At 42.7% G+C, this 27,619-nt stretch overlaps 1 protein-coding gene across 1 annotated transcript in view; it reads left to right on the plus strand.

Annotated features, from left to right (window-relative positions):
• The window catches only part of LOC127177872 (F-actin-uncapping protein LRRC16A), a 426,319-nt gene that overhangs the window by 383,017 nt on the left and 15,683 nt on the right, over positions 1-27,619 (plus strand). Inside the window, exon 44 of the mRNA XM_051130392.1 lies at positions 15,558-16,026. Coding sequence (XP_050986349.1) covers positions 15,558-16,026 — 469 coding nt within the window. The remainder of the gene's footprint in view (positions 1-15,557; positions 16,027-27,619) is intronic.

Raw genomic sequence — 27,619 nt, forward strand, 5'->3', positions numbered from 1 at the left:
GTGCTTGGTGATGAATTTGCCCTTAGCCACCGAACTGTCTATCCCTCTGGGCATCAATCTAAAACTTCCCTGGCTACAGAGTCTATAGTTCAAGATGCACTCAGAGTTAATGTTAGTAAGCCTAGTGGTGGAGGGAATTCGGTCTCAAAGAGTGCAGAAAGAAGGAGGGTTAGCTTTTACTGTCTCGATCCTGGCCATGTGATCTCTGTTTATGAGGCTTGGAAGCAGAAGGCCACAAATACAAAACCTAAAAGCGTTGTGTCTGTACAATCAGTTCCTGGTTTGTTTGCTGCTGACACGTCATCCTATCGTCCCTTTCTTCTGACAGGTTATGTGTTACTAACTAGTGACTCTGCGGACTCTTGCAGGCTCTGAGAGATACTGGGTCATCTCAGTCCTTCTTGCTTGAGGATGTTTTACCCTTCTCTGATGCGTCATGTACTGGTGCAAATGTCCTTGTGCGTGGTATAGAGATTGGGTGCATTAGTGTTCCATTACACACCGTCAACTTGAAATCTAACCTTGTTACGGGCTTGATCCAGTTGGGTGTGTGTAAAAAGTTGCCCGTAGACAATGTCAGCCCCATACTGGGAAATTCAATTCAATTCAAGTCAATTCAATTCAATTCAAATTTATTTGTATAGCGCTTTTCACGATACATATCGTTGCAAAGCAACTTTACACCAAATTGACATTTTTACGATATATGTAGTAGTAGCTTACTAGTGTTGACTATGTCAAGCTGATGTACGTATGGCAGAGATGTATGGTAAAGATCAATTAATGACGTAATCAAACAGACGAAGAACACCATAAATTAGTAGCAGAAGTTTCAGGGTTGGCATCATCTGAAGTCCTCTGAGGGGTTGACATCATCTCTTCTTAAGTGTTCTGGATCCAGACTGGAGCTTGTGAATTCCTAGTTACCATGGGATGTCAATCCCATGGCAGAAACAGAGAACAAATAGGAACATAATTAGCGTAGCTGCTGTTCAAACCAAGCAAAGAAAGATTTGTTCAACCAGAGCTAAAAGATTAATTATGAACATTTGATCAGATATAACTGCAGGAAAAAGTTTATGAGATGCATTATTTGAATGTCTGGCTAAAAAGATGTGTCTTTAATCTAGATTTAAACAGAGAGAGTGTGTCTGAACCCCGAACGTTATTCGGAAGGCTGTTCCAGAGTTTGGGAGCCGAAAAAGCTCTACCTCCTTTAGTGGACTTTGCCATTCTAGGTACTACCAACAGTCCAGAGTTTTGCGACCTTAGGGAGCGTGATGGATTGTAGCGTGGTAGAAGACTAGTTAGGTACGCAGGAGCTAAACCGTTAAGTGCCTTATAGGTAAGAAGTACTATTTTATAGCTGATGCAGAACCTAATAGGTAGCCAGTGCAGAGACTTTAAAATTGAGGTAATGTGATCATATTTTCTTGATCTGGTAAGGACTCTAGCAGCTGCATTTTGGACTTTCTGTAGCTTGTTTATTGAAGATCCAGGACAACCACCTAGTAGTGCATTACAGTAGTCCAGTCTAGAGGTCATGAATGCATGAACTAGCTTTTCTGCATCAGAAACGGGTAACATGTTTCGTAGCTTGGCAGTGTTTCTGAGATGGAAGAATGCTGTTTTTGAAACATGAGAAATATGATTTTCAAAAGATAAGTTGCTGTCTAATATAACACCCAGGCTTTTGACTGTAGTAGTGGAAGTAACAGTACATCCGTCTAGTTGTAGATTGTAAGTCAAGAGATTCTGTGTACTGTGTTTTGGTCCAATAAGTAATATTTCTGTCTTATCTGAATTTAATAGCAGAAAATTATTGGTCATCCAGTCTTTTACATTTTTAACACACTGTGTTAACTTTGATAATTTAGAAGTTTCATCTGGTCTTGTTGAGATATATAGTTGAGTATCATCAGCATAACAATGAAACTAATCCCGTGTTTTCTAATAATATTACCAAGGGGTAGCATGTATATTGAAAATAGCAGAGGACCTAGGACAGATCCTTGTGGCACTCCATACTTTACTGGTGATAACTGAGATGACTCCCAATTTAAATAAACAAAGTGGTAGCGATCGGACAGGTAGGATCTAAACCATCTTAAAGCCTGCCCTTGGATACCTGCAAAATTTTGTAGTTGATCTATTAGTATGTCATGATCTATAGTGTCAAACGCAGCACTAAGATCAAGTAAAACTAACAATGAGATGCAGCCTTGGTCTGATGCAAGAAGCAAGTCATTAGTGATTTTAATAAGTGCGGTTTCTGTGCTATGGTGAGGCCTGAAACCTGACTGAAATTCTTCATAGATGATATTTTTTTGCAAGAATGAGCACAGTTGAGCAGATACAACTTTCTCTAAAATTTTAGACATAAATGGAAGATTAGAAATGGGTCTGTAATTTGCCAGTTCACTAGGGTCTAATTGTGGTTTCTTAATAAGAGGCTTAATAACCGCCAGCTTGAATGGTTTAGGGACGTGACCTAAAGATAAAGGTGAGTTAATAATATTGAGAAGCGGTTCTTCTGCTACAGGTAACAATTCTTTCAGTAATTTAGTGGGTACGGGATCTAATAGGCATGTTGTTGGTTTAGACACAGTGATGAGTTTATTTAACTCTTCCTGTCCTATAGCGGTAAAGTACTGCAGTTTTTCTTTGGGTGTGACGAAAGAAGTTGACACATTAGACGCAGTAGAATCTACATTGGTTATTGTATTTCTGATGTTATCTATTTTATCAGTGAAGAAATTCATAAAGTCATTACTATTAAACTGTAAAGGAATATTTAGATCAGCCGGCATCTGGTTATTTGTTAATCTAGCCGCTATGCTAAATAAAAACCTTGGATTGTTTTGGTTAGTTTCTATGAGTTTGCGGATATGTTCAGCCCTAGCAGCTTTTAAAGCCTGTCTATATCTGGACATACTGCTTTTCCATGCAATTCTAAAAATTTCCAAGTTAGTTTTTCTCCATTTGCGTTCAAGATTACAAGTTTCTTTCTTGAGAGAATGGGTATTACTGTTATACCATGACGCAGTACGTTTTTCTCTAACTTGTTTCAGTTTGATGGGGGCAACAGCTTCTAACGTACTGGAGAAGATGGTTCCCATGTTGCTAGTCATTTTGTCTAGATCCTGTGTATTAATGGGTACACAGAGCAGTTGAGATAAATCAGGCAGGTTATTTGTGAATCTATCTTTCTAGCTGGAACAATAGTTCTGCCCAGACGATAACGCGGAGCCATATAGTTAATATCAGTAATACGCAGCATGCCCAATACAAGGAAATGGTCAGAAACATCATCGCTATGAGGTACCATATCTGTATCAGTAAGATCATTTCCATGCGATATAATTAAATCTAGCGTATGATTAAAACGATGAGTGGGCCCAGTGACATTTTGCTTGACTCCAAAAGAGTTTATTAGGTCAGTGAACGCAAGTCCTAACGCATCATTTGTATTATCAACGTGAATGTTAAAATCTCTGACAATTAGCACTTTATCAAAATTAACCAATAGTTTTGAAAGGAATTCTGCTAATTCTTGTAGGAAATCTGTACACGGCCCTGGCGGTCTATACTGTAACGTGGACGCTGAGGCGGTGTTAGAATCCAGTTGCAGAAGTTTATTAAAAGCAGCAGTGTACAAATAAACAGGCAGAGGGTCAATAAACAGGAAAGGCAGTCCAAAACATAACGTAATCCAAACAGCAGAGTGAAAACACAGGCAGTGGGTCGAATACCGAGAAGACAGTCCAATACAGCAACCAAATCCGACAGGGGTAATCCGTAAACTCAAAAACCAGAAACAAAGCAAGACAGCAACAGGTAATCCAACAGAGTAATTAACAACGCTCGGTAAGGCAGGTTCAACTGGCAATACTTCGCAGAAGTATAGAGCACATGGTCAGTCTTTATATAGTCCCAAACAGGAAGCAGCAGTAGAAGCAGCAGAGGGAGCGTGCAGGCAGTCCTAGGGTGAGAGCTCCCTCTGCTGGCTTGGCGTTACAGAACCCCCCCCCTAGGAGCGACTCCTGGCGCTCTAAACAACAACAGTCCAGGTGGGTGGGGGAACAGAGGCAAAACAGGGGGTGGGACGGAGGGCCAGGTCCATGTAGAGCAGGTGGGTCTGGATCGTGGAGCAGGGACAGACAGTGAAGCACTGGAGGACCTGGACCATGGAGCAGTGGCAGACTGTGAAGCACTGGAGGACCAGGGCCGTGGAGCTGTGACAGACAGTGGAACCTTGGAGGACCAGGGCCGTGGAGCTGTGGCAGACAGTGGAACCCTGGAGGACCTGGGCCGTGGAGCAATAGCAGACCGTGAAATACTGGAGGGCCTGGGCCGTGGAGCAGTAGCAGATCTTGAAGTACTGGAGGGCCTGGGCCGTGGAGCAATGGCAGAGTAGGGGACCATGGTGGGGCAGGCAGAGCAGGTAGAGCAGGGAGCCATGGCGAGGCAGGCAGAGCAGGTAGAGCAGGGAGCCATGGCGAGGCAGGCAGAGCAGGCACAACAGGAAGCCATGGCGAGGCAGGCAGAGCAGGCATAACAGGGAGCCATTGCAGGGCAGGCAGAACAGGCAGAGCAGACAGGAGCAGAGATATCCACAGTGGGACTAATGACATGCATAGCAGAGCGGTGTGTTCATGAATGATTTCTTTGGCCGTGGCATAACAGACAGAGAGTTCATCATGGGACGCCGCCCCCATAGGAGGATCCACAGCTTGCGCTGACACCTCTGGGGGCATGGGCGCAGATGCTTGGGGAGGTGTGGCAGGGAAGTTAAAAATGGCCTTCATGGCCGTGACAGAGAGTCCGTGGGGGAACGCCGCCCCTTTAGGAGGTTCTGCAGCCGGAGCTGCCACTTCTGGGAGCATTGGCGCAGACTCATTGACAGAGGAGGCCACTGGCGTAGACTCGTGGACAGGCGAGGCCTCTGGAGCAGACTCGTGGGCAGGCGAGGCCTCTGGAGCAGACTCGTGGGCAGGCGAGGCCTCTGGAGCAGACCCGTGGGCAGGCGAGGCCTCTGGAGCAGACTCGTGGGCAGGCGAGGCCTCTGGAGCAGACTCGTGGGCAGGCGAGGCCTCTGGAGCACAGTGTGCAGCCCACACACTGAAAATGGCGATGGCCATTACAGGTAGCACAGTAGGTAGTGGGATGTCTGTTGACCTCGAGGGTGTGGATGTTATGGACTTGTGGCATGGGAATGTGGACACTGCGTGGTTTGGGAGCGTGGGCTCTGCGTGGCTTGGGAGCGTGGGCTCTGCGTGGCTTGGGAGCGTGGGCTCTGCGACGTCAGCTGATATATGAGGTGGTTTGAGAAGGTCAAAGGGGATCTGGTGAGGTTTTGATAGAACAACGGTTTCTTGACTTGATTCATGGAGGTCTGCCGTGACTTGACTTGACTCAGGGAGGCCTGCCGTGGCCTGACTTGACACAGGGAGTTCTGCTGTGGCTTGACCTGGTTCATGAAGATCAACTGTGGCTTGGTTTGGCTCAGGAACAACAGCAGCAACTTGACTTGGCTCATGAAGAACAACCGTGGCTTGGCTTGGCTCATGGACGACAGCAGCAACTTGACTTGGCTCATGGAGATCAACTGTGACGTGGCTTGGCTCAGGGAAGACAGCAGCAATTTGACTTGACTTGTGAAGATCTGCTGCAATGTGACTTGACTCAGGAACGACATGGCTTGACTCAGGAACGACATGGCTTGACTCAGGAACGACATGGCTTGACTCGTGGGGAACAGCTGCATCTTGGCTTGAGTCGTGGAGAACAGCAGCTGTGACTTGGCTTGACTCGTGGGGCACAGCTGTGACTTGGCTTGACTCGTGGAGAACAACAGCTGTGTTTTGGCTTGCCTCATGAAGAACAACAGCTGTGTTTTGGCTTGCCTCATGAAGAACAACAGCTGTATCTTGGCTTGACTCGTGGAAAACAGCTGTGACTTGGCTTGATTCATGGGGAACTACAGCTGTGTCTTGGCTTGACTCATGGAAAACAACAGCTGTATCTTGGCTTGACTCATGGAGAACAACAGCTGTATCTTGGCTTGACTCATGGAGAACAGCTGTAACTTGGCTTGATTCATGGGGAACAGCCGAAACCTGGCTTGATTCATGGAGAACAGTAGCTTTGGCTTGACTTGACTCTGTGGCTTGACTTGACTCTGTTGCTTGACTTGACTCTGTTGCTTGACCGGGCTCTGTAGCTTGACCGGGCTCTGTAGCTTGGCCGGACTCTGTAGCTTGGCCGGACTCTGTAGCTAGACTTGACCCTGGAACTGGACTTGACTTGGAAGCCTGACTGGACTTGGAAACTTGACTTGACCCTGAAACTCGACTGGACTTGGAAGCTTTTGACCCTGGAGCAGCAACTGTAGCTTGACTTAACACAGGAGCTTGACTTGACCTTGGAGCTTGACTTGACCCTGGAGCTTGACTGGACTTGGAAGCTTTGGACTTTGGAGCAGCAGCTGTAGCTTGACTTGACACAGGAGACACAGCTGCAACTTGACCTGACTCTGAAGATGGCTCTGCAGCTGGACTTGGCTCTGCAGCTGGACTTGGCTCTGCAGCTTGACTTGGCTCTGCAGCTTGACTTGAATCAGGGGTAGCTGCCGTGACATGAGGGAGCGCCATCTTAGCTGCCCATACAGCCATTAGGGATGAGTCCAGCACGTGGGTCATCATGTAGCGTGACTTGGAGACAGCGACCATCTTGTGGAGAGGCTCTGGGATGGCGGCCATCTTGTGAACAGGTTTGGGGATGGCGGCCATCTTGTGGACTGGCTCTGGGATGGCGGCCATCTTGTGGACTGGCTCTGGGATGGCGGCCATCTTGTGGACTGGCTCTGGGATGGCGGCCATCTTGTGGACTGGCTCTGGACGGGCGGCCATGACAGGTGCAGACTCTGGACGGGCGGCCATGACAGGTGCAGACTCTGGAATGGCATGAGAAGGCCCTGGAGCGGCAGGCATGGCGTGAGCAGGCTCTGGAGCGGCAGGCGTGGCGTGAGCAGGCCCTGGAGCGGCAGGCGTGGCGTGAGCAGGCCCTGGAGCGGCAGGCGTGGCGTGAGCAGGCCCTGGAGCGGCAGGCGTGGCGTGAGCAGACTGTGGCTTGGCAGACGTGACGTTAGCAGACCTTGACTTGGTGGATGTGACTGGAACTGGCTTTGACTTGGTGGACGTGGCCTGAGCAGGCTTTGGCTTGGCAGGCATGACGTGAACAGGCTTTGGCTTGGTGGACGTGACTTGAGCTGGCTGTGGTGTGGTGGTTACTGCGGGATTGCGGGGTCCCTCGTCCGCAATCCCAACAGTGAAAGATGAACCGCTTAACCGGAGTGCAAGATCTATGTAATTTTCAAGAGTCCAATGTGGGGTATTGCGTGGCATCAAATATGAAATGTCCTTGCATAAACCAAAACGGAAAAGATCTTTAAGAGATGTGTCATTGAAGTTCACCTGATAGCACAGTTCACAGAAGTCGGACACGTAGTCCTCGATTGGACGGTTACCTTGTCGGAGATGGATAAGACGATCTGCTGGGTCCATAGTTGAACGTGTATTAGCAACTTCCGCTGGATTCATGGGAGGCGAAGTATTCTGTAACGTGGACGCTGAGGCGGTGTTAGAATCCAGTTGCAGAAGTTTATTAAAAGCAGCAGTGTACAAATAAACAGGCAGAGGGTCAATAAACAGGAAAGGCAGTCCAAAACATAAACGTAATCCAAACAGCAGAGTGAAAACACAGGCAGTGGGTCGAATACCGAGAAGACAGTCCAATACAGCAACCAAATCCGACAGGGGTAATCCGTAAACTCAAAAACCAGAAACAAAGCAAGACAGCAACAGGTAATCCAACAGAGTAATTAACAACGCTCGGTAAGGCAGGTTCAACTGGCAATACTTCACAAAGTATAGAGCACATGGTCAGTCTTTATATAGTCCCAAACAGGAAGCAGCAGTAGAAGCAGCAGAGGGAGCGTGCAGGCAGTCCTAGGGTGAGAGCTCCCTCTGCTGGCTTGGCGTTACAAATACACAGTAGCTAAAACAAGAGATAGATTTCTTTTGCATATCTGGCAGAGTAACATTAAGCAAAAGTATTTCAAATGAATTAAACCTGTATCCTGTTTTCTGAGTAACACTGAGAGTATCACTATATATTGTTGCAACACCACTGCCACGACCACTCTGACGGGGCTCATGCTTATAATAGTAGTTTGGTGGAGTAGACCCATTTAGACCAATATAATCATTAGGTTTTAGCCAGGTTTCGGTTAAGCAGAGTACATCAAAACTATTATCTGTGATCATTTCATTCACAAAAACTGCTTTGGGTGCAAGTGATCTAATGTTTAGGAGCCCAAGCTTTAAAAATGGTTTCTGTTTATTTATTTTGCTTTTTTCTGGTTTAATTACGATGAGATTTTTTCTAGATCCTGCATTAAATTTATGTTTTTACCTCACTATTCGAGGAACAGACACAGTCTTTATAGATTGGACAGTGCAAGTACTATCATTTAAGCGTTCAGAACAAAAGCCATCATAGCAATCATTTGAGAATGTACTTACTAGTCAAATGGAGCATAGAGTTAAATGGAGATGTTGTCCGACAGCAGTTCCGCTCCAACTCTGCTGGGGTGCAGGCCATCGGCACCGGAAAAGCCTAGGACATTCCCAGAAAAGATTCCAATTATTAGCAAAGGGAGTAGAGGTGGTCGGAGTGTTAGTATCGCGCTGTATACTTACCCGGGAGGATTCCAGAGTGGCTCTTCGCTGTCTCAGCTCGGTCTGCCTCTCCAACAGCTCCTGAATGTGCTTCTCCACGGCCTCCAGTTCGACTGCACCGAGTGCGTCTCGAACGTGTCCTCACCTGCACTCAAAGGTGGACACAAATTCGCCATTAAAGCAAGTAACAGTGAGTAAACAATGGTAATGTGTGTAAATAGTGTGTAAACAATGCAAGCAAGATTAGCAGCAACCACGCTGGTGCTGCTAACGGGCTATAAGCTAGCAGACTCGGGAAATCAAAACAAAACTAGTGATAACAAGGCAATCCGGTTGTTTTAGTTGTAAAATACAACAGGGGGTATATTCACACATTATAAGAAATGAAAATGGTGGTGTATAAAATTGATTTTAGATTGAAAAATACACAGTAAGAAATTAACTTGACGGAGCTCAAACTCTAAGCATGCGACCGCAACAAACGGGAAGTGACCTTGCTGGTGGTAATGTTTTTCCCAGTCTAATAATAGTTAGTAAGCCAGTAGTTTGTGATTCTCCTGATCTCTCTGTGACGTTTCCTCTAGCTTTTCCAGCATGAGCTGTTACACTGTCACAGTCAGGACGTTTTCAAGATGTTGTTGATTTCTCTGATTCTTACCTAAGTGTGCAACCTACACCGGTAGAGTGCAAGTTATCTGTTGAGAATGAAATGGTCTCTGAGTGTGACTCCCAGCTTCCACCTGAACTTCATTCCATAGTGGAACATTTGGCTGCTTCCAAGAAGTTGGACCCTACACTTGTAAACTGCATTAGTGCTGCAGTTGACAGTTGCGATCTTTTGTTGGCAAGGGTAGGATACTTTTGGGATGATGGCATTCTGATGCACAAATGGTGCCCAAAATCTTCAGATGGATCAGATTGGTGTATCAGATTATTTTGCCTTTATCGTTCCTATGTTTTGAAATTGGCACACGAAAATGTTCTCGCAGGATACCTTGGTGTCACAAAAACATTTCAGCGTATAGTTAAAACATTTTTACTGGCCTGGAGTTAAATATGCTCTATCTAGTTCTCATACAATTTTGCACCACAGTTATTCAAACCAACCAGGGGTCAAACTTCACCTCAAAGGTGTTTGGACAAATGTTAAAGGAGTTAGGAATAAAACATCACATGTCTAGTGCATAGCAGCCTGAGTCACAGAGAGCAGTGGAATGCTTTCATCAAACCCTAAAATCTTTGCTCCACACCTTTTGTATCGAGACTGGAAAGGACTGGGTGGATGGCTTACCGTTGCTCATGTTGGCTGTGAGAGAATCTGTTCAGGAGTCACTAGGATTTAGTCCTGCTGAGCTTGTATTTGTTCACACTGTTCGGGGTCCCTTGAAGTTTTTAAAGGAGCAGTTAATAGGTAAGGATAGTGCACCTACAGGTGCATCTCAATAAATTAGAATGTTGTTGAAAAGTTCATTTATTTCAGTAATTCAACTCAAATTGTGAAACTCATGTATTAAATAAGTTCAGTGCACACAGAGTGAAGTAGTTTAAGTCTTTGGTTCTTTTAATTGTGATGAGTTTGCCTCACATTTAACAAAAACCCACCAATTCTCAACAAATTAGAACATGATGACATGCCAATTGGCTAATCAACTGAAAAGATTTCCTGAGCCTTCATAATGGTCTCTCAGTTTGGTTCACTAGGCTACACAATCATGGGGAAAACTGCTGATCTGACAGTTGTCCAGAAGACAATCATTGACACCCTTCACAAGGAGGGTAAGCCACAAACATTCATTGCCAGAGAAGCTGGCTGTTCACAGAGTGCTGTATCCAAGCATGTTCACAGAAAGTTGAGTGTAAGGAAAAGTGTGGAAGAAACAGATGCACAACCAACCGAGAGAACCACAGCCTTGAGAGGCTTGTCAAGCAAAATCGATCCAAGAATTTGGGTGAACCTCACAAGGAATGGACTGAGGCTGGGGTCAAGGCATCAAGAGCCACCACACACAGATGTGTCAAGGAATTTGGCTACAGTTGTCGTATTCCTCTTGTTAAGCCACTCCTGAACCACAGACAACGTCAGGGGTGTCTCACCTGGGCTAAGAAGAAATGGACTGTTGCTCAGTGGTCCAAAGTCCTCTTTTCAGATGAGAGCAAGTTTTGTATTTTGTTTGGAAACCAAGGTCCTAGAGTCTGGAGGAAGGGTGGAGAGAAGTTTTCAGCCGGGTAAGTCTGGTCTTGTGTTACTTCCCGTTCCTGGCTTTTTTTCTGGGCCTATGTTATTGAACAGAAGCTTAGTGAGACCGATTATGTTGTGGGTAGCCCTGATCGCAGACGCAAGAAGAGGGTATGTCATGTTTACATGTTAAAACCCTATGTTGCACGTGAGGTAACTAAACCCACTCTTCTCTCTGCACCACAATGTAAACCTTGTGTTCCAGTAGTTTCTGACTGGGTTCCTGTTAATGGAGATTTGATGCTGTCTGACTGACTGGTGTGCGTCTAAACAATTCTGCTATGTTGGGTAATATAGATTCACATTTATTCTACTTGCCTAAGAATCAGTGTGAACATATTGTGAATTTGTTACAAAAATTTCCCACACTGTTCTCTTACCCCGAATGGAAGATTGCGTGGATAAGGTTGGTGCTTCAAATTTTAACTTACCTTGGGAAAAAAGTGGGTCAAGGTTGTGTAAGGCCTGTGACAGCTAAAGTAGCTGCTGTTGTCGAATTTCCTACTCCCATTACTGCTTGGTCAGTTATGCCAGTTTTTGGGAATGGTGGGGTACTACCGTGGGTTTTGTAAAAACTTTGCAATGGTGGTGTCACCCCTTACTGACCTGCTTAGTTCTGTGAAGAAATTTGTTTGGAGTTCTCAGTGTGAGAGTGCTTTTCTTGCTGCCAAAGACCTTCTCTGCAATGCTCCAGATCTCTCTGCCCCTAACTTTTTTTCTTCCATTTAAGTTGCAAGTGGATGCAAGTGCTGTAGGAGCGGATGCAGTCCTGCTGCAAGAGGATAGTGTTGGGGTTGAACATCCTGTCTGTTATTTCTCTAAGAAGTTCTCCAAGTGTCAACGCCACTACAGTATCATCGAGAAAGAGGCTCTCACCCTAGTGATGGTGCTCAAACATTTTGAAGTGGTAGTTGGGTGGTAGTTGCATGCCTCTGGTTGTCTATACTGACCACAACCCTCTAATTTTTCTCTCCCGCATGCGCAACCTTAATCAGCATTTGATGCGCTGGTTGCTCTGTCTGTAAGAATATAACTTGAACCTTAAAATACTGATTCAGTATTCCTCAAAATGAATAAAAACAATGAAATTCAACTCAGAATATATGTTAAATTATACAAATATCCTTTATGCATTTAATCCCACGTTATTAACCAGTGTCTTTGCTGCCGACCTTTAATGATCCAATTCAACCCTACTAATAAGCAAAAATTACTCAAGATAATCTAACATTTGTTTTCCTTTTTTTTTATTGCTGAAGAGTTGACCTTTTTTTTCTTCTGCGGTATACTGTACAGACGTGAATTTACTTTTCTCAAAGCCTGAGGCTTTTGGTGTGAAAAGGCTTTTACATTTGCCAAAAACAGAACTTTTTATATTAAAAACAAACAAGCAAGCCCTGTCCATTTTTAAAAAGTAGTGCAAAAGTAAAGTAACGCATTACTTTCCATAAAAAGTAACTAAGTAAAGTAATTAGTTATTTTTTTAAGGAGTAACTTAATATTGTAATGCATTACTTTTAAAAGTATTGTTCCCCAACACTGCTAATGAGTATAATAAACAAGAATCAGGTGCAGGGAATCAAAATAAACAAGAACAGGAAATATAACCAAATAAGGAAACACAGGAACATACAGTGGGGCAAAAAAGTATTTAGTCAGCCACCAATTGTGCAAGTTCTCCCACTTAAAAAGATGAGAGAGGCCTGTAATTTTCATCATAGGTATACCTCAACTATGAGAGACAAAATGAGAAAAAAATCCAGAAAATCACATTGTCTGATTTTTAAAGAATTTATTTGCAAATTATGGTGGAAAATAAGTATTTGGTCAATAACAAAAGTTCATCTCAATACTTTGTTATATACCCTTTGTTGGCAATGACAGAGGTCATACGTTTTCTGTAAGTCTTCACAAGGTTTTCACACACTGTTGCTGGTATTTTGGCCCATTCCTCCATGCAGATCTCCTCTAGAGCAGTGATGTTTTGGGGCTGTCGCTGGGCAACACGGACTTTCAACTCCCTCCAAAGATTTTCTATGGGGTTGAGATCTGGAGACTGGCTAGGCCACTCCAGGACCTTGAAATGCTTCTTACGAAGCCACTCCTTTGTTACCCGGGCGGTGTGTTTGGGATCATTGTCATGCTGAAAGACCCAGCCACGTTTCATCTTCAATGCCCTTGCTGATGGAAGGAGGTTTTCACTCAAAATCTGATGATACATGGCCCCATTCATTCTTTCCTTTACAGGGATCAGTCATCCTGGTCCCTTTGCAGAAAAACAGCCCCAAAGCATGATGTTTCCACCCCCATGCTTCACAGCAGGTATGGTGTTCTTTGGGTGCAACTCAGCATTCTTTCTCCTCCAAACACGACGAGTAGAGTTTTTACCAAAAAGTTCTATTTTGGTTTCATCTGACCATATGACATTCTCCCAGTCCTCTTCTGGATCATCCTAATGCTCTCTAGCAAACTTCAGATGGGCCTGGACATGTAGTGGTTTAAGCAGGGGGACACGTCTGGCACTGCAGGATTTGAGTCCCTGGCGGCATAGTGTGTTACTGATGTAGCCTTTGTTACTTTGGTCCCAGCTCTCTGCAGGTCATTCACTAGGTCCCCCCGTGTGGTTCTGGGATTTTTGCTCACCGTTCTTGTGATCATTTTGACCCCACAGGGTGAGATCTTGCGTGGAGCCCCAGATCGAGGGAGATTATCAGTGGTCTTGTATGTCTTCCATTTTCTAATAATTGCTCCCACAGTTGATTTCTTCACACCAAGCTGCTTACCTATTGCAGATTCAGTCTTCCCAGCCTGGTGCAGGTCAACAATTTTGTTTCTGGTGTCCTTTGCTCTCTGGTCTTGGCCATAGTGGAGTTTGGAGTGTGACTGTTTGAGGTTGTGGACAGGTGTCTTTTATACTGATAACGAGTTCAAACAAGGTGCCATTAATACAGGTAACGAGTGGAGGACAGAGGAACCTCTTACAGAAGAAGTTACAAGTCTGTGAGAGCCAGAAATCTTGCTTGTTTGTAGGTGACCAAATACTTATTTTCCACCATAATTTGCAAATAAATTCTTTAAAAATCAGACAATGTGATTTTCTGGATTTTTTTTTCCTCATTTTGTCTCTCATAGTTGAGGTATACCTATGATGAAAATTGCAGGTCTCTCTCATCTTTTTAAGTGGGAGAACTTGCACAATTGGTGGCTGACTAAATACTTTTTGCCCCACTGTACATGTGACACGTAGACTGAACATTTATGCTGCATTCACGCCATATTGTAATTACCGTAATTTTGAGATGACAACATGTGACGTTCTACTTGGAGCTGTTCACGCCCTCAGATTCGGAATTATGCTTTTCTATGGCAACACTGTCAACACCTAAATAGAGCCTACGTCGATCAGGTGGTACAGCAGTCATGTGGTACAAGTCATAGCTCTCAGAAGACTCCCAGTTCACAAGTTGTAATTACGAGTTTTACGAGGACATGAACGCTTTTTACAAGTTGGAATCTCGTACTTACGGGGATTCCGATATGGCATGAACGTACCTTTAGTTGACTATAGAGGGTATGCATTGACGTCACTTTGCCGCCGGGACACACCCCCTCAGCGGGACTGAGTGGCAAAAGAGCCTTCAGCATGAATGGATTTAATAGGGAAGATGCGAAAACGCGAGTAAAACAAACAATAATCAGTTTAAACTAAAGATTGCTGAACTTGATATAATGTTCCTAATAACTTAGAGCTGCGTGATCCATCACACAAGGCCTATGTCAAACAGAAGTTGGGCTCAAAAGATAGGTTACAAAACATCCACAGTCTAAAACAGCTAGTCTGGTCAGCTAATCTACCATCATAAAGAAACAATATTTTGACATTTCTTTCTTTATTAATGGTTATTGGTTTGTCTAGGTCTAAGAAATTGCTAGAAACTTAGAATTTCATTTCCAAGTTTTGTATGTTGTGTTTCGTGCTTACGAGTTAATGTCTTAAACTGCTGATCTTGTTACCATGTTTATAATACAGCGCTCCTGGGTGGAAAGTTCACAACATGGGTGTTGTAGTTGAGGCCCTGCTGGTGAGGCCTGTTCTGCCTCTGGAGTTTAGTTGTGGCTTAGAGGTTGTTCACAGATACCTTGGCACCTAGTTCTGTTGGTGGGTAAGGGGTCTGTAGGATTATTCATTACATATACCAAATAATTGTGTGTCTGATTGGTCCAGCCACTACATCATTTGATCAGCCATAAAAACAGTGATTCTGTTTTTAATTCCAAATATTAATTCCCTTTGAGCTGAACTGACATGTTTCCCTTACAGCTTACACATGGTTTTGAAGGTGTTTGAATGTGTATTCCCAATACCTGGATAATAGCATTACAGATTAGTGACGTTTTATGATGATGTAACCTAACTGGTAAATCAGTTTTATGAACTGCTTCTTTGACACAAACTATCTGAAAGAACCAGTTCATGGAACAGAATCTGGGGTAACTAATTACTTGTTCACACATGGAACAATTCAATTTGTACTCAGCTGATGCTTTCTTTGTCACATTACTCCTTTTGTCATTCTTAGACGGCCATCTTTAAAGAGTTCAGAGTCTCAGGACGGAGATAAGAAACGTGAATCTCGAAAGGGTGGTTTCCTCAACCTCATCAAGTCCCGTTCCAGCAAACATGATAAAGAAAAGGACAAAGATAAAGACAAGGAGAGGAACCAGGGCTCTGCACCAGCCCAGTCACATATTCCATCCACAGCTGTGAGTCAGGCAGCTTCTTTGGCCGAGGAGGAGCCCTCATCCCCTAAGAGCACCATCCGGAGCCCACCACTTGACACAAAAGCCAAATTCCAGACTCCACCCACAAACCACAGCAGCAGCTCTGAGCGCTCAGAGGAGCCAAAGACACCAGACTCTGTGGATTCTGAGCTTTCGGAAGGAAGTCCTCAGGGCAGTCGTAGATATGGCATGCAGGTGATTGGCAGTGGACTACTGGCAGAAATGAAGGTCAAACAAGAAAAAAGAGGTCCCTTTTGCTCTCATAAGGTTTGTATACTGTGCCTTGTGTCAGACTGAGACTTTGAAACTGTTGTCTCATTTTCATAGACAATTTTTAAATCAGTTTAGACAGTTTTAAAAAATAGTCAAAAAGTAAATTTTTAATACACCTTCTGGTTCTTAAGATGGAAAAGCTCTAGGCTCACTCACTCTAGTGATGGGAAGATCAGATCATTTTACTGACTCAGATCTTTGAATCTCGCTCCTCAAAATGAACACATATTTTTTCAAGTTATGTGTAAATTCCACAACACATCTACTTATGTGACATTTTGAATAAGACTGTAAATGCAATAAAACAATAATGCAACCAAGGCCAAATTATGAAAAACAGAAATGATTAATTCATTGTTTCAGGTTATGCAGTCTGTTAGGTTCCCTCACCTCCCAATCTGTATCACTCATTCTTTTGTCACATCACATCCCCATAAACTAAAGCTATGCAGTCTGTACCGGAAACAGTTAGTCTTTGGGTTCGAGATATTCGTTCATCCAGCCCGATACACTGTAAAAAAAGTACAATATACCATAATAATTTGAAGGAATTTTCCGTATTAGGTTTTTACAGGTGTTTTTCCGTATTTTTGAATTACGCTTTGCATTGTGGGAACAAGAACCTCGGTGGCTTATCGGCGCGAAAACAGTGAAGAGAAGACACGGAGAGTTGCTCGGTCAAAATTTCATTTTAAAGTCGGCTTTCGAATTTAGGAAATCCGTTTTTACTCTTCCGTGGTAAATTGTATGTTGTTAAATGTCACAAAAATTGTTTACATAACGTTAACTGCTGTCTGGCTTGTTTGGCAAATGAACATCAGAGCTGCCGCACTCAACATTCTCAGCATATCGTCACACATCTTCCTCGTGGAGTTTTCTGCCAAATAAGGTAAGTTTAGATCTTTTATTGTCTTGTTTTACACACACACATGGATGATAAGATGCAAAGCAGAAATTAATTCAGTAACGTTACTAGCAAGGTGTTGGTGAAGCAGCTGTGTGAACACAGGCATCTGATGCGCGCCAGCCGTGCCAGAATGCCGCTTCAGGTCAGCGTGCCAGTAACGTTAGCTCCTTGGGTTATCTTTTGCACTCTAATGGACAAATGCACACGACATTATGTCAAAATGACCGTTGTTGGCGAGTGACCTTGTAAACACAAGGACTGATTACAGTTCGAAGATAGCGTATATGTTCCATTCAACGTGCATTAAAGTGTGCAAGACATGAATTTAAAAAACAGTAAATCAGATGAGTTGCTTTATGAACAAAGACAGTGATCGCAATGAGTCAACTTGTTATTCAAAGTGTGAGCACTTACAAATTCATGTGGATCAGAAATTATGAATCTGTAATAAATAATAAATACAAACGACAAAGCCAGATTTTGAAGTTGTTTATTGTAATTGAGCTGCATTCGCCATTGTGTTATTTCAAGCTGAAAAGCATAAAATTCCGCTTCATTTTAGATCCGTTCTCCACTCCGGTCATGACAGCAGATATGGCAGTTCATGTCACAGCAAGCGTTCTCCATTCTAATGTGTTTTTAAATGTACAATAACAATTTTAACATCTACCTCCACTATTACCCAGTTTAGACTGTAGTGTCCATGTCCGAAAGTCCCAGAATGCCGTGCGTTGTTGACGTCATGTTCCCATACTCTATTTTAAGGTCAGGATAGGACGTAATTGCTGTTGTACTGTGAATCTCAAGCACACCTGCATTCTTATCATGGGTTTGTATTCTGTTTCATTAAGAGTTTTATTTAACATTAGTATTCAATATTGAAAAGAAAATAGTTATTGTGACATTTATTCTGTTGACTTTTACAACAATGTGAAGTCCGTTGCAGCCGCTTCACAGACAACGTGCTAGTAACGTTACTAAATTGATTTGATTGATTTCTTTTGCATGTTATCATCCTTGTGTGTGTAAGGCAGGGGTGCCCAACCCTGTTCCTGGGGATCTACCTTCCTGCAGAGTTTAGTTCCAACCCTGTTCATAATGAAGTATACTGTAAGACATAGTTGATCTGATAAGTTTATATGATAGATGTGAATGGAGACTATTGGAAATGTAAGCAGAGCAATTTTAATGAACTTAAAATACTGTATGATTGCTTTTCCATCTCCAAGCTGCATGCTACTCTGTTCAGTTTCATTCATTTCATTTCTTTTAGAATTTTCCTGTGAAGAAATCCTGAATGAGGTTTGAGATGAAGGCAATCAAGTGGCTGCGCATTCCTCCAAGACTCTTGCATGAACAATTTCGAAAATCCATGTAATATTTGAGCTTTTTTAAAAAACATTCAAAATGGCGCTTGTATTAAACATGCAGATTAAGGGGAAATAATACATCCCTTATAATGAATTAAAATTTTCTAAGGACCTTTCTGGACCTTGAAAATGGTAGTTGCGTAGACTATCAACAGAGGGACAGAAAGCACCAAAATTTCATTAAAAATACTCTTCATTTGTATTCTAAAGATGAATGAAAGTTTTATGGGTTTTAGAATGGTATGTGGGTGAGTAATTGATGACAGAATTCACATATTTGTGTGAACTATCCTTCTAAACAATATTGTTCTCTTATAGGAAAAAATGTTTTGAAAATCAAAACATCAAAATGATGTTTTGCAATTAAAGTTAAACCTTATAACAACAAATTAACTCGGGTTTTACTACACTGTCCATAATTTAACGATGGTAGGCTATTTGTAGTAAAAGTGTTGTTATACAAATGGTAAAAATGTGAAAAACAAGGCACTTTTACTATAGTAAAACTATGGTTAATTTTCGTAAGGGTGTTTATCATTCAAAATCATTTAAAACTGTACATTCATCAGGTGTGAATTTTGATCAGTAAAAGAAAAATGCTGTTCATGAGAATGCGGCAGCTTAGTGGGGAAATATATTTATTTATTATTCAGAATGCACATATGAAAGGGAAATATAATTATAGTAACCTTTCAGCAGGTTGAATATGATTCATATTAACGCAGAAAATATGATTAATGGATTTTTTAAAGAAATGCCAGCCCTAAAATGTAGTAATAATCTGCATCCTCATGAGAAACTGTCTGTATTGGTACCTTCAGCCGATTTGCATTACAGTATTTGCATAGACCACTGCTTTTCCAAAACTGAGCATATGGAAATTTATGACTACTTTTGCGCAGTAGTGGGTAGCGCAGCTTTATAAACCACACAGCAAAATAAAAGAGGGTGCAGATTAATATTTCTGAAATAAATATTTCTGTGAAATGCGTTAGGTTGCACAGAAGAAAACCCAGTCAGAGGACTATCACTTTGTAGGGGAAAAAAATTGTAATTTTAAAATAGAAATAGGTCACTACCGTACGTTAAAAGAAACAAGAAATAACAATGCGACAAAAGCTGTAAAGCATTTTAAAGCCTTACATCTATTGTTTGAATAATTGTAATTATTTGTACTTGTTATGGACATGTAATTTTCTTATGACTTTTCCTATTTTATTATTATTTTACTAATAAAATAGAAAAATAATATTACTTTATTATATATATATATGTGTGTATATATATATATATATATATATATATGTATGTATATGTATATATATATGAATTGTCTTTGTTTATTATATTTTGATGTAACTTATGTTATTGCCCTTGTATGTTCGTTGTTCTAAAGATTGAAAATAAAAAATAAATAAAGGACTATTATTTTGTTAAATGGAACAGAGGAATGTCACCGGTCAAGATTTGGTTGACCAATCATTGGAAAGGGGCGTCTCGTGAACGGCCAGATGTGGAAAACGAATTTTGAAGTTGTTTTTCCGTTTTCTACCAGTGAAACAAAAAACAAATAAAGCAGCCGTTTTCTCGTTTCTGCTTATTTCATTTCAAATTGAAAAACAAATTATTAAAACGTACACGGACCCAGTTCAAACACCACTCTTTTAACAAGTTAAATAACACCCTCAGTCTACCACAGCTACAAAACAAATGCATCAAAATTTTCATTTTGAAAACAAAACGGACTCCTTGACTAGAATCTTAATAGGCTACAGTACATGTTTATTAGTGGCTACGGCCCGATGATCTATTCTCCATTGAAGATCCCCCGTCCATTTATCAATAGGCATCTTATACAAAGATCTCCAACATCCTTTCACAAAGTGATCAGGGCCAGAAAAAGTCAAACCATTTTGATGTTTTTATTCCTTCAAAGGATCTGCTATGGAGTACTTTCACACATAGTACACAGCCTCCTTGTTACCCAACTCTTCAAAAGAACCCAGATGTAAGTTTGTAAACGAATTTCTAAACCATTTTCTAAACGTTCACTCACAGTTGGAGAGACATCAAGACATGGAAAAATATACTCACACCCATCCTCCCACTGATGAACTATATCATGATCTTCAGCTTCAGCTGACTGTGGCAATGATTCACAAATTTCTACCACAATCCTTTTCATCAATCTTTCATATCTTATGTTTGCCAGTTGTCCTAATTCAACAAGAGATGAATGCATAGCTTTTAAAAGATGGCCTAACTTTATACAACCAGCCTCTCTATACAGGCTAGCAGAATTTAGAGAACTTACATTCTTTATAAAAGAGTGGCTTTTTAAAGATCCACATACCAGGTAGAGAATCCAGATCTCTCTATACTTTAAAAATTTGCCACAGCTGCAAAACTGAATCATAAAAAGATGTTAAACCTGTGATTTGTACCTCTTAGTTTCAACAGAAAAAGTTGCTTACTATAACCCAGCCTCCCTACATTCTGTAAAAGCAATATTGCAGTTTCATGCCATCTCAAACCATTTCCATACAAAAATCTTTGTGCAGTTTTTAATCTAAAAGCCACTATTTGGGAAGGTAAATCAACAAGTCTCTGGACTTCGTCACAAAGTGGGAGGTATAGAGCAGCAGCTCTAATTCAATAATACTCTGACCAAAAAAAGTCCAAAAGTATCTTCTGCACAGTTGCAATCAACGCCTTTGGTGGATTTAAAACCATTACTTTATGCCAAAGCATAGAAGCAACCAAATTGTTGATTACTAAAACAAGTCCTCTATGAAGAGCCTACTCTTAAACTCCGCATTGAGAAAAAGAAAAAGAAGGATCAAGACAACATGGTCAAGACATCACTTATTTTTTGGTAAAACTTTTTTACATTTTCTAGTTTTATTTGACTTGGAGACCTTTTTCAATGCAGTGACATGTTTCCTCATTTGATACTGCTTCCTTTCATCTAGCAAATCAAAACTGATCATCTTTTGCAAAATTGCAACCAGACTAATAAATTTAAAAGTTATCAACCTTAACAGACTGTCCAAAAGTTTCATCGAGAAAATTATTAATTTCCTCCAATGAATACAGATCTGTCGACCTATTTGACCCGTCAAATCCTTCTCCATCTGACTCGTCCTGTTCCATTTCTTCAGCATCACTTTCTACTTGATTTTTATCATTTGACACAGTTTCTACATCCTTCTGGTTATTTTCTATAACAACATCCTGCAAAACAGGTACACTTTTACCCATGGCTTCACTTACATTTATTCTTTATCCTGTATTTTCAGCATCTTTTGAGCTCACTACAGCTTTATCAACAAGAACTGGCTGCTTTGAAAGCCCATCAACTTTTTAATTTTCTCTATTAGTATCTACCATCTCATTAACCATACTTAAAGGAGAACTCCACTTCCAGAATAACAATTTACAAATAATTTACTTATCTCCTTGTCATTCAAGATGTTCATGTCTTTCTGTCTTCAGACGTAAAGAAATTACGGTTTTTAAGGAAACATTTCAGGATTTTTCTTCATATAATGGACTTCAGTTGTGCCCCTGATTTTGAACTTCCAAAATGTAGTTTAAATGCAGCTTCAAAAGGCTCTAAATGATCCCAGCCAAGGAAGAAGGGTCTTATCTAGCGAAACAATGTGTCATTTTTTTCGAAAAATTTGTATATGATCACAAGCACAAAAGCTTGTGTAGCACAGGCTCTGGAATGTGCATTCTTGAATGATTTGTTCATTTTGAATGGATCTTTAATGTGACTCGGGAAGAACGAGTCGTCTCGGGGAGTGATTCATTCAGTCGCGCATGCGCAACATCCTATTAGGTTCTGTACTGGAATTAGTTCACCTGTTTCGAGTCTTCGGGTTTTTCGAATCGTTCGTTCATCTTATGAGGGTGTCACGTGATGAACGAACGACTCAAACCCGAAAACTTGTCAGATAAGAGGTGAGGTGAGCTAATCATAGACTAAAGACCTAGGTAAACAATGAATTAATCTTTTTGACTCAAAAAAAGATTCATACATTTTGCTGAACGAGACTCAAAGGTCCGAGTCGGTAAAATCATCCAAACTTCCCATCAGTACTACGAATCACGTCTAAGTTCATTGTCTGTGTACACTGGCTCAAAAAGGTAGAGACTGGCAAAAAAAAACTTATTTTCTCCTACAACTTCAGAGTCGTCCGACATCGTTGTAGCTTTTTGTTTGTAAACAGCGTTTGACTTACTTGCACTCTGTTAGTCTTTGCGCGTTCGCTTTATAAACACTGGGTCTGTAGTTCCGCGAGACCTTTTGACATGATTTAATAGTACGTAGTGTCGTGAACACGCATCTCAGAGCCTGCGCTACACGAGCTTTTGTGCTTAAAAAGTACACAATTTTTTTTTCTTTTTTTTCTTTTGAAAAAAAATGACATCGTTTTGATAGATAAGACCCTTCTTCCTCGGCTGGGATCATTTAGAGCCTTTTGAAGGTGCATTTAAACAACATTCAAAACACTTTATGCTCCCTGAGCTAGCTTACACAGTGTAATATCCTCCTCCATGCTTTATCTTAAAGGGGTCATCGGATGCTAAGTTCACTTTTTCATGTTGTTTGAACAATAATGTGTGTTGGCAGTGTATGTACAAATCTACCCTATAATGATAAAAATCCATGCAGTGGTTTTTAATTAATCTATAAAAATAATATTCCCTTTTTCAAATTGAGCCATTCTTAGATGCCGCTCCCACGATAGTTTATTGACACAAGCGTTTTACCTCGGATCAGCTGTAACAGTCCGCCCTCTTTGTTTCGATGCCGGAGCAGGGATGTAACTTAGACAAGAATATCTCCGACTGAGCGATTGAGGTGATGTGTTGCTGGATGTAATAATGAACATAGTGGTCGTCATCTGCTCCCGACATCTGAGCCACTGAAGATGCAGTAGATTACGTTACATATATCCACCTATGTTCGCGCGAATCATTCATGATCCAGCTTCACTTACAGCAGAAGTGAGTATAAGGTTTTTTTTTTTTTTTTATGAATCTTTGTGATCGCCTTTCTTTATAACGTGGTAGTTAGGACGTTTAGCGGCTAAATGCGGCTAAAGTAAACAAGAACGTCATTCCACAGAGAGAAGAGAGGGGTGGGGTGAGCAGAGCTATTTGCATTTAAAGGAACAACCCCTTAGAATGAGATGATTTTTGCAGAGTTCATTTTGACAAGGTAAAAAGGGTAAAAAAATTTTAATCAAAGTATATTAGAGACTTTTCATTAAGACCCTAAAGAATCATATCAACTTGTGGAAAATGGGCATCCAATGACCCCTTTAAACGAAACGTCCAAAGACTGTCTGAGAATCCAAAAACATGAACACTTGCCCCCTAAGCGAAATTAGGTGTTTTAATTGGGCATGGGAAATCCGAAAGTCACCATCTTAAACCGCCGTGTACCAAAAAGTTGCAAAACGCTTGCTCTCCATCCACAACCACACACTCACATAAACGGAAACCGGAAACCCAAGAGAGAGAGATCACATTGCGCTCCGCACATATATAAACTTGTTGTCAACGATTCCCCGTGATTTTTATTAATAAAATAGCCTACATACTAGACCGCTACATTATATTCATCAGCAACAAGGTCGCTGTTAATTAATTAATAGTTGTTTGTAGAGAGAGACACGCAGAAGCAGCATGCAGGTACCACACACACAACTGTCGGGTGACCAGATGTCCCCGTTTCCCTGTCCCTGGCTGGAGCTGTCCCCAGAAATGTCTCTGTTTTACAGCACGTTTAAAACAACCTGCAAATACACTATAAAAGCCTGACCAATTTAGCCAGCTGGCAAACGTATGATAGTGATTATTTTTCAACAGCAGAGGGTGCTGTGAGCTATACTGATTACTTGGTCGCACATCGCTATTGTAGGAAGCCACAAAGAGCTTGGACGAGAGCAGAGCACTATTACCATCAGTTAGCCTATCAAAAGAGACACTGGGGTCATTCCAGCTGGAATCATCAAATTTTGGAAAAGTTCCCCACCTGACCTCCTCAGATTTCTCTGAAAAAATCTGTGTGATGGGTAATATGCCCAATAGATCATATACAAAATTTCAGATCTCTACTGTGCATACTTTTTTCACAAAAAAAACTGTAAAAAAAAAGTTTGTTTTTTACCCCGTTTTGGCATCACAGTCTGAGTGACCATGTTCAGACTGAAATATCTCCAGAACTATTTGTGCCAGGTCCATGAAATTTTCTGGGCTAAGAGTCCTAGTCCAGAACTGCATGAATTACAACTCACAGCATTGTTACTGAATTTACACCTGAATGCTGGCCCTCTACTTTTCTTTGAAACTATTACTTTAAGGGTTTTCAGATGTCCATAGAAACCTCAATTTTCAATGTATAAGCATCAAACTTGGTAAATGGTCTGATATGTACCATGTCTTTCACATCCTTTGATATCAGACAATAGAGTCTGATGGATGTTGAGATATTAAGGTCCAAATATGGAAAAAAACTGATTTACACCAATGTTCAGAGCAATATTTCCCATGAATGACACCAGGTGTGAACATGAAACTTGTTTTTTTGAAAGAGCATATTGTTATTGATAAAATATAAAAAAATTAGGATGGGGTTTTGCCTCATTTTTCTGTAATGATTTTTTTAAAACTCAGAGTTTCGTCACTGATCCTATTGTTCACTTTTGCTATTCAACTTGGTATGGGCATTTCAACAGAATTTATTAATGTTCCACTTATACAAAAAATACAAAATACAAAATACAAAAAACGTACTTCCAGACATGAGTCACTTTAATAATGTATATGTTACGGGGAGTGAGAGACGTGAGGCGAGCGGATCCATATGCGAGCTTTTATTAAGATTTCCAGACAAAGACAAGGTCGTACAGGCAGGGTCGAGACGGGAGCAGACAGGTATATCACAGGCAGTCCAAGAGAGTAATCCGATAAACGAGAGCGATAGTCCGAAAAGGCAGGCGGCTAGACAGACGAAAACGAGATAACCAGGCGGAAAAGACAAAACACTGGGAACTAGGAACTCGGAGCAAGAACTAGGAAAACGCTAAGAATACAACAATACAATCACAACAATCCGTGACCTGCGTGGGGAGGGACCGGGGCATTTATAGCGCCGCTGATTGGTCACAGATGCTGATGCAATCAGCGCGATGGATACTGGGAGATGTAGTCCGGGGTGTGATGTAACAGTCAGTGAGTGATAAGGTGAGGGTGACATCTGGTGGTGAGCAGACAGCAGGACACCGACCAGATTCGTGACATAGCCCCCCCCCAAGGAGCGGCTTCCAGACGCTCGAAGGGAGCAACAGTCCAGGGAGCGGTGGGGTGGGAGCGAGACAGGGCAAGGGCTGGAGGGCCAGGTCCATGTGGGGGGCCCAGTGATTGAGGCAGGACCGACAGAGCAGGCGCAGGAGCCCTCCAGGGCGGAGCAGGAGGCGGAGCAGAAGGCGCAGGAACCCTCCAGGGCGGAACAGGAGGCGCCGAGGCCCTCCAGGGCAGAACAGGAGGCGCCAGAGCCCTCCAGGGCTGAGCAGGAACTCGCGTCATGGACTGGGACCTGGGGAGAGCAGGGACAGAGGAGGCAGAGAGAACAGGGAGAGAAGCAGAGAGACCACAGGATAACGCCGCCTCCATAGGAGGTTCTACAGTCGACGCTGACACCTCTGGAGGCATTGGCGCAGCTTCTCTGATGGGGAAGGCCTCTGGAGCAGACTTGAGACCAGACGGGTCCTCTGGAGCAGACTTGAGACCAGACGGGACCTCTGGAACAGACTTGAGACCAGGCGGGACCTCTGGAGCAGGAAACCGCGTTATGGCCTGGGACCTAGGAACGGCGGAGACAGAGGAGGCAGACAGAATAAGGGGAGAAGCAGAGAGGTTGTAGAGGGATGCCGCCTCCATGGGAGGATCTACAGCCAAGGCTGACACCTCAGGAGGCATTGGCATGGCTTCTCCAAGTGAGGGGAGCTCTAGAGCAGACTTGAGATCAGACGGGAGCTCTGGAGCAGACTTGAGATCAGACAGGAGCTCTGGAGCAGACTTGAGATCAGATGGGACCTTCGAAGAACAGTGTGCAGCCCACACACACCAAAAGGCAACTGCCATTAAGGGAAGAGCAGCGGCGGGTGGCAGGACCTCTTTAATGGTGGTTTTACAAGGTGTTAATGCCACTGGGATGTTTGCTGCACTCACTGACACTAGTGGTGGGGCCAGCACGCTGGCCATCATGACAGGCCATGACCCTGGGCCGTCAGGCGGGACGTGACTGGACTCTGGGCCGTCAGGCGGGACGTGACTGGACTCTGGGCCATCAGCAATAACTTTGTTTGGCTCATGAAGATCAGCTGTGGTTTTACTTGGTTCTTGGAGATTGGCTGTGACTTGACTCGATTTGTGAAGATCAGTAGTGAACTGCTCTGACTCATGGAGATCAGCGGTGACTTGACTTGGCTCGTAAAGATCATTGACTTCACTTGACTCAGGAACCACGGCTGTTACCTTGCTTGACTCAGGAACCACGGCTATGACGTTGCTTGACTCAGGAACGACTGCCTTGATGTTGCTTGACGCAGGAACGACCGCTTTGACATTGCTTGACTTGGAAGCTTGACTGGACTTGGAGGCTTGACTGGACTTGGAGGCTACAGCTGTAGCCTGACTTGACTCCGGAGCAGCGGCTGAAGCTTGACTTGGCTCTGGAATAACAGCAGCAGCTGGACTTGGCTCATGAGGGTCTGCTATAACCTGGCTTGACTCATGGAGATCCGCTGTACCGGTACTTGACTCATGAACAACATGGCTTGGCTCAAGAACAACAGCTGTAGCATGACTTGACTCGTGGAGAACAACTGTGACCTGGCTTGACTCGTGGAGAATGGCAGCTGTGTCTTGACTTGACTCTGTGTCTTGACTTGACTCAGGGGTAGCCACCGCGACATGGAGCACCACTTAGCTGCCCATACCGTCATAAGGGGTGAGTCCAGCACGTGGGCCATCATGACCACAGGTTCAGGAATGGCGGCCATCTTGTGGAGGGGCTTGGAGACGGCGGCCATCTTGTGCAGTGGTTCTGGCGTGGCGGCCATCTTGTGCAGTGGCTCTGGTGTGGCAGCCATCTTGTGCAGTGGCTCTAGTGTGACGGCCATCTTGACGGTACTTGGCTCTGGGAAGATGGCTGTAACTTGACTTGAGACAGGGGCGATAGCTCTGACTTGACTTGACACAGGAAACACAGCTGCAATTTGACTTGACTTGG

The sequence above is a fragment of the Labeo rohita genome, chromosome 16, assembly GCF_022985175.1.
Source record: "Labeo rohita strain BAU-BD-2019 chromosome 16, IGBB_LRoh.1.0, whole genome shotgun sequence".
Classification (NCBI taxonomy): Eukaryota; Metazoa; Chordata; class Actinopteri; order Cypriniformes; family Cyprinidae; genus Labeo; species Labeo rohita.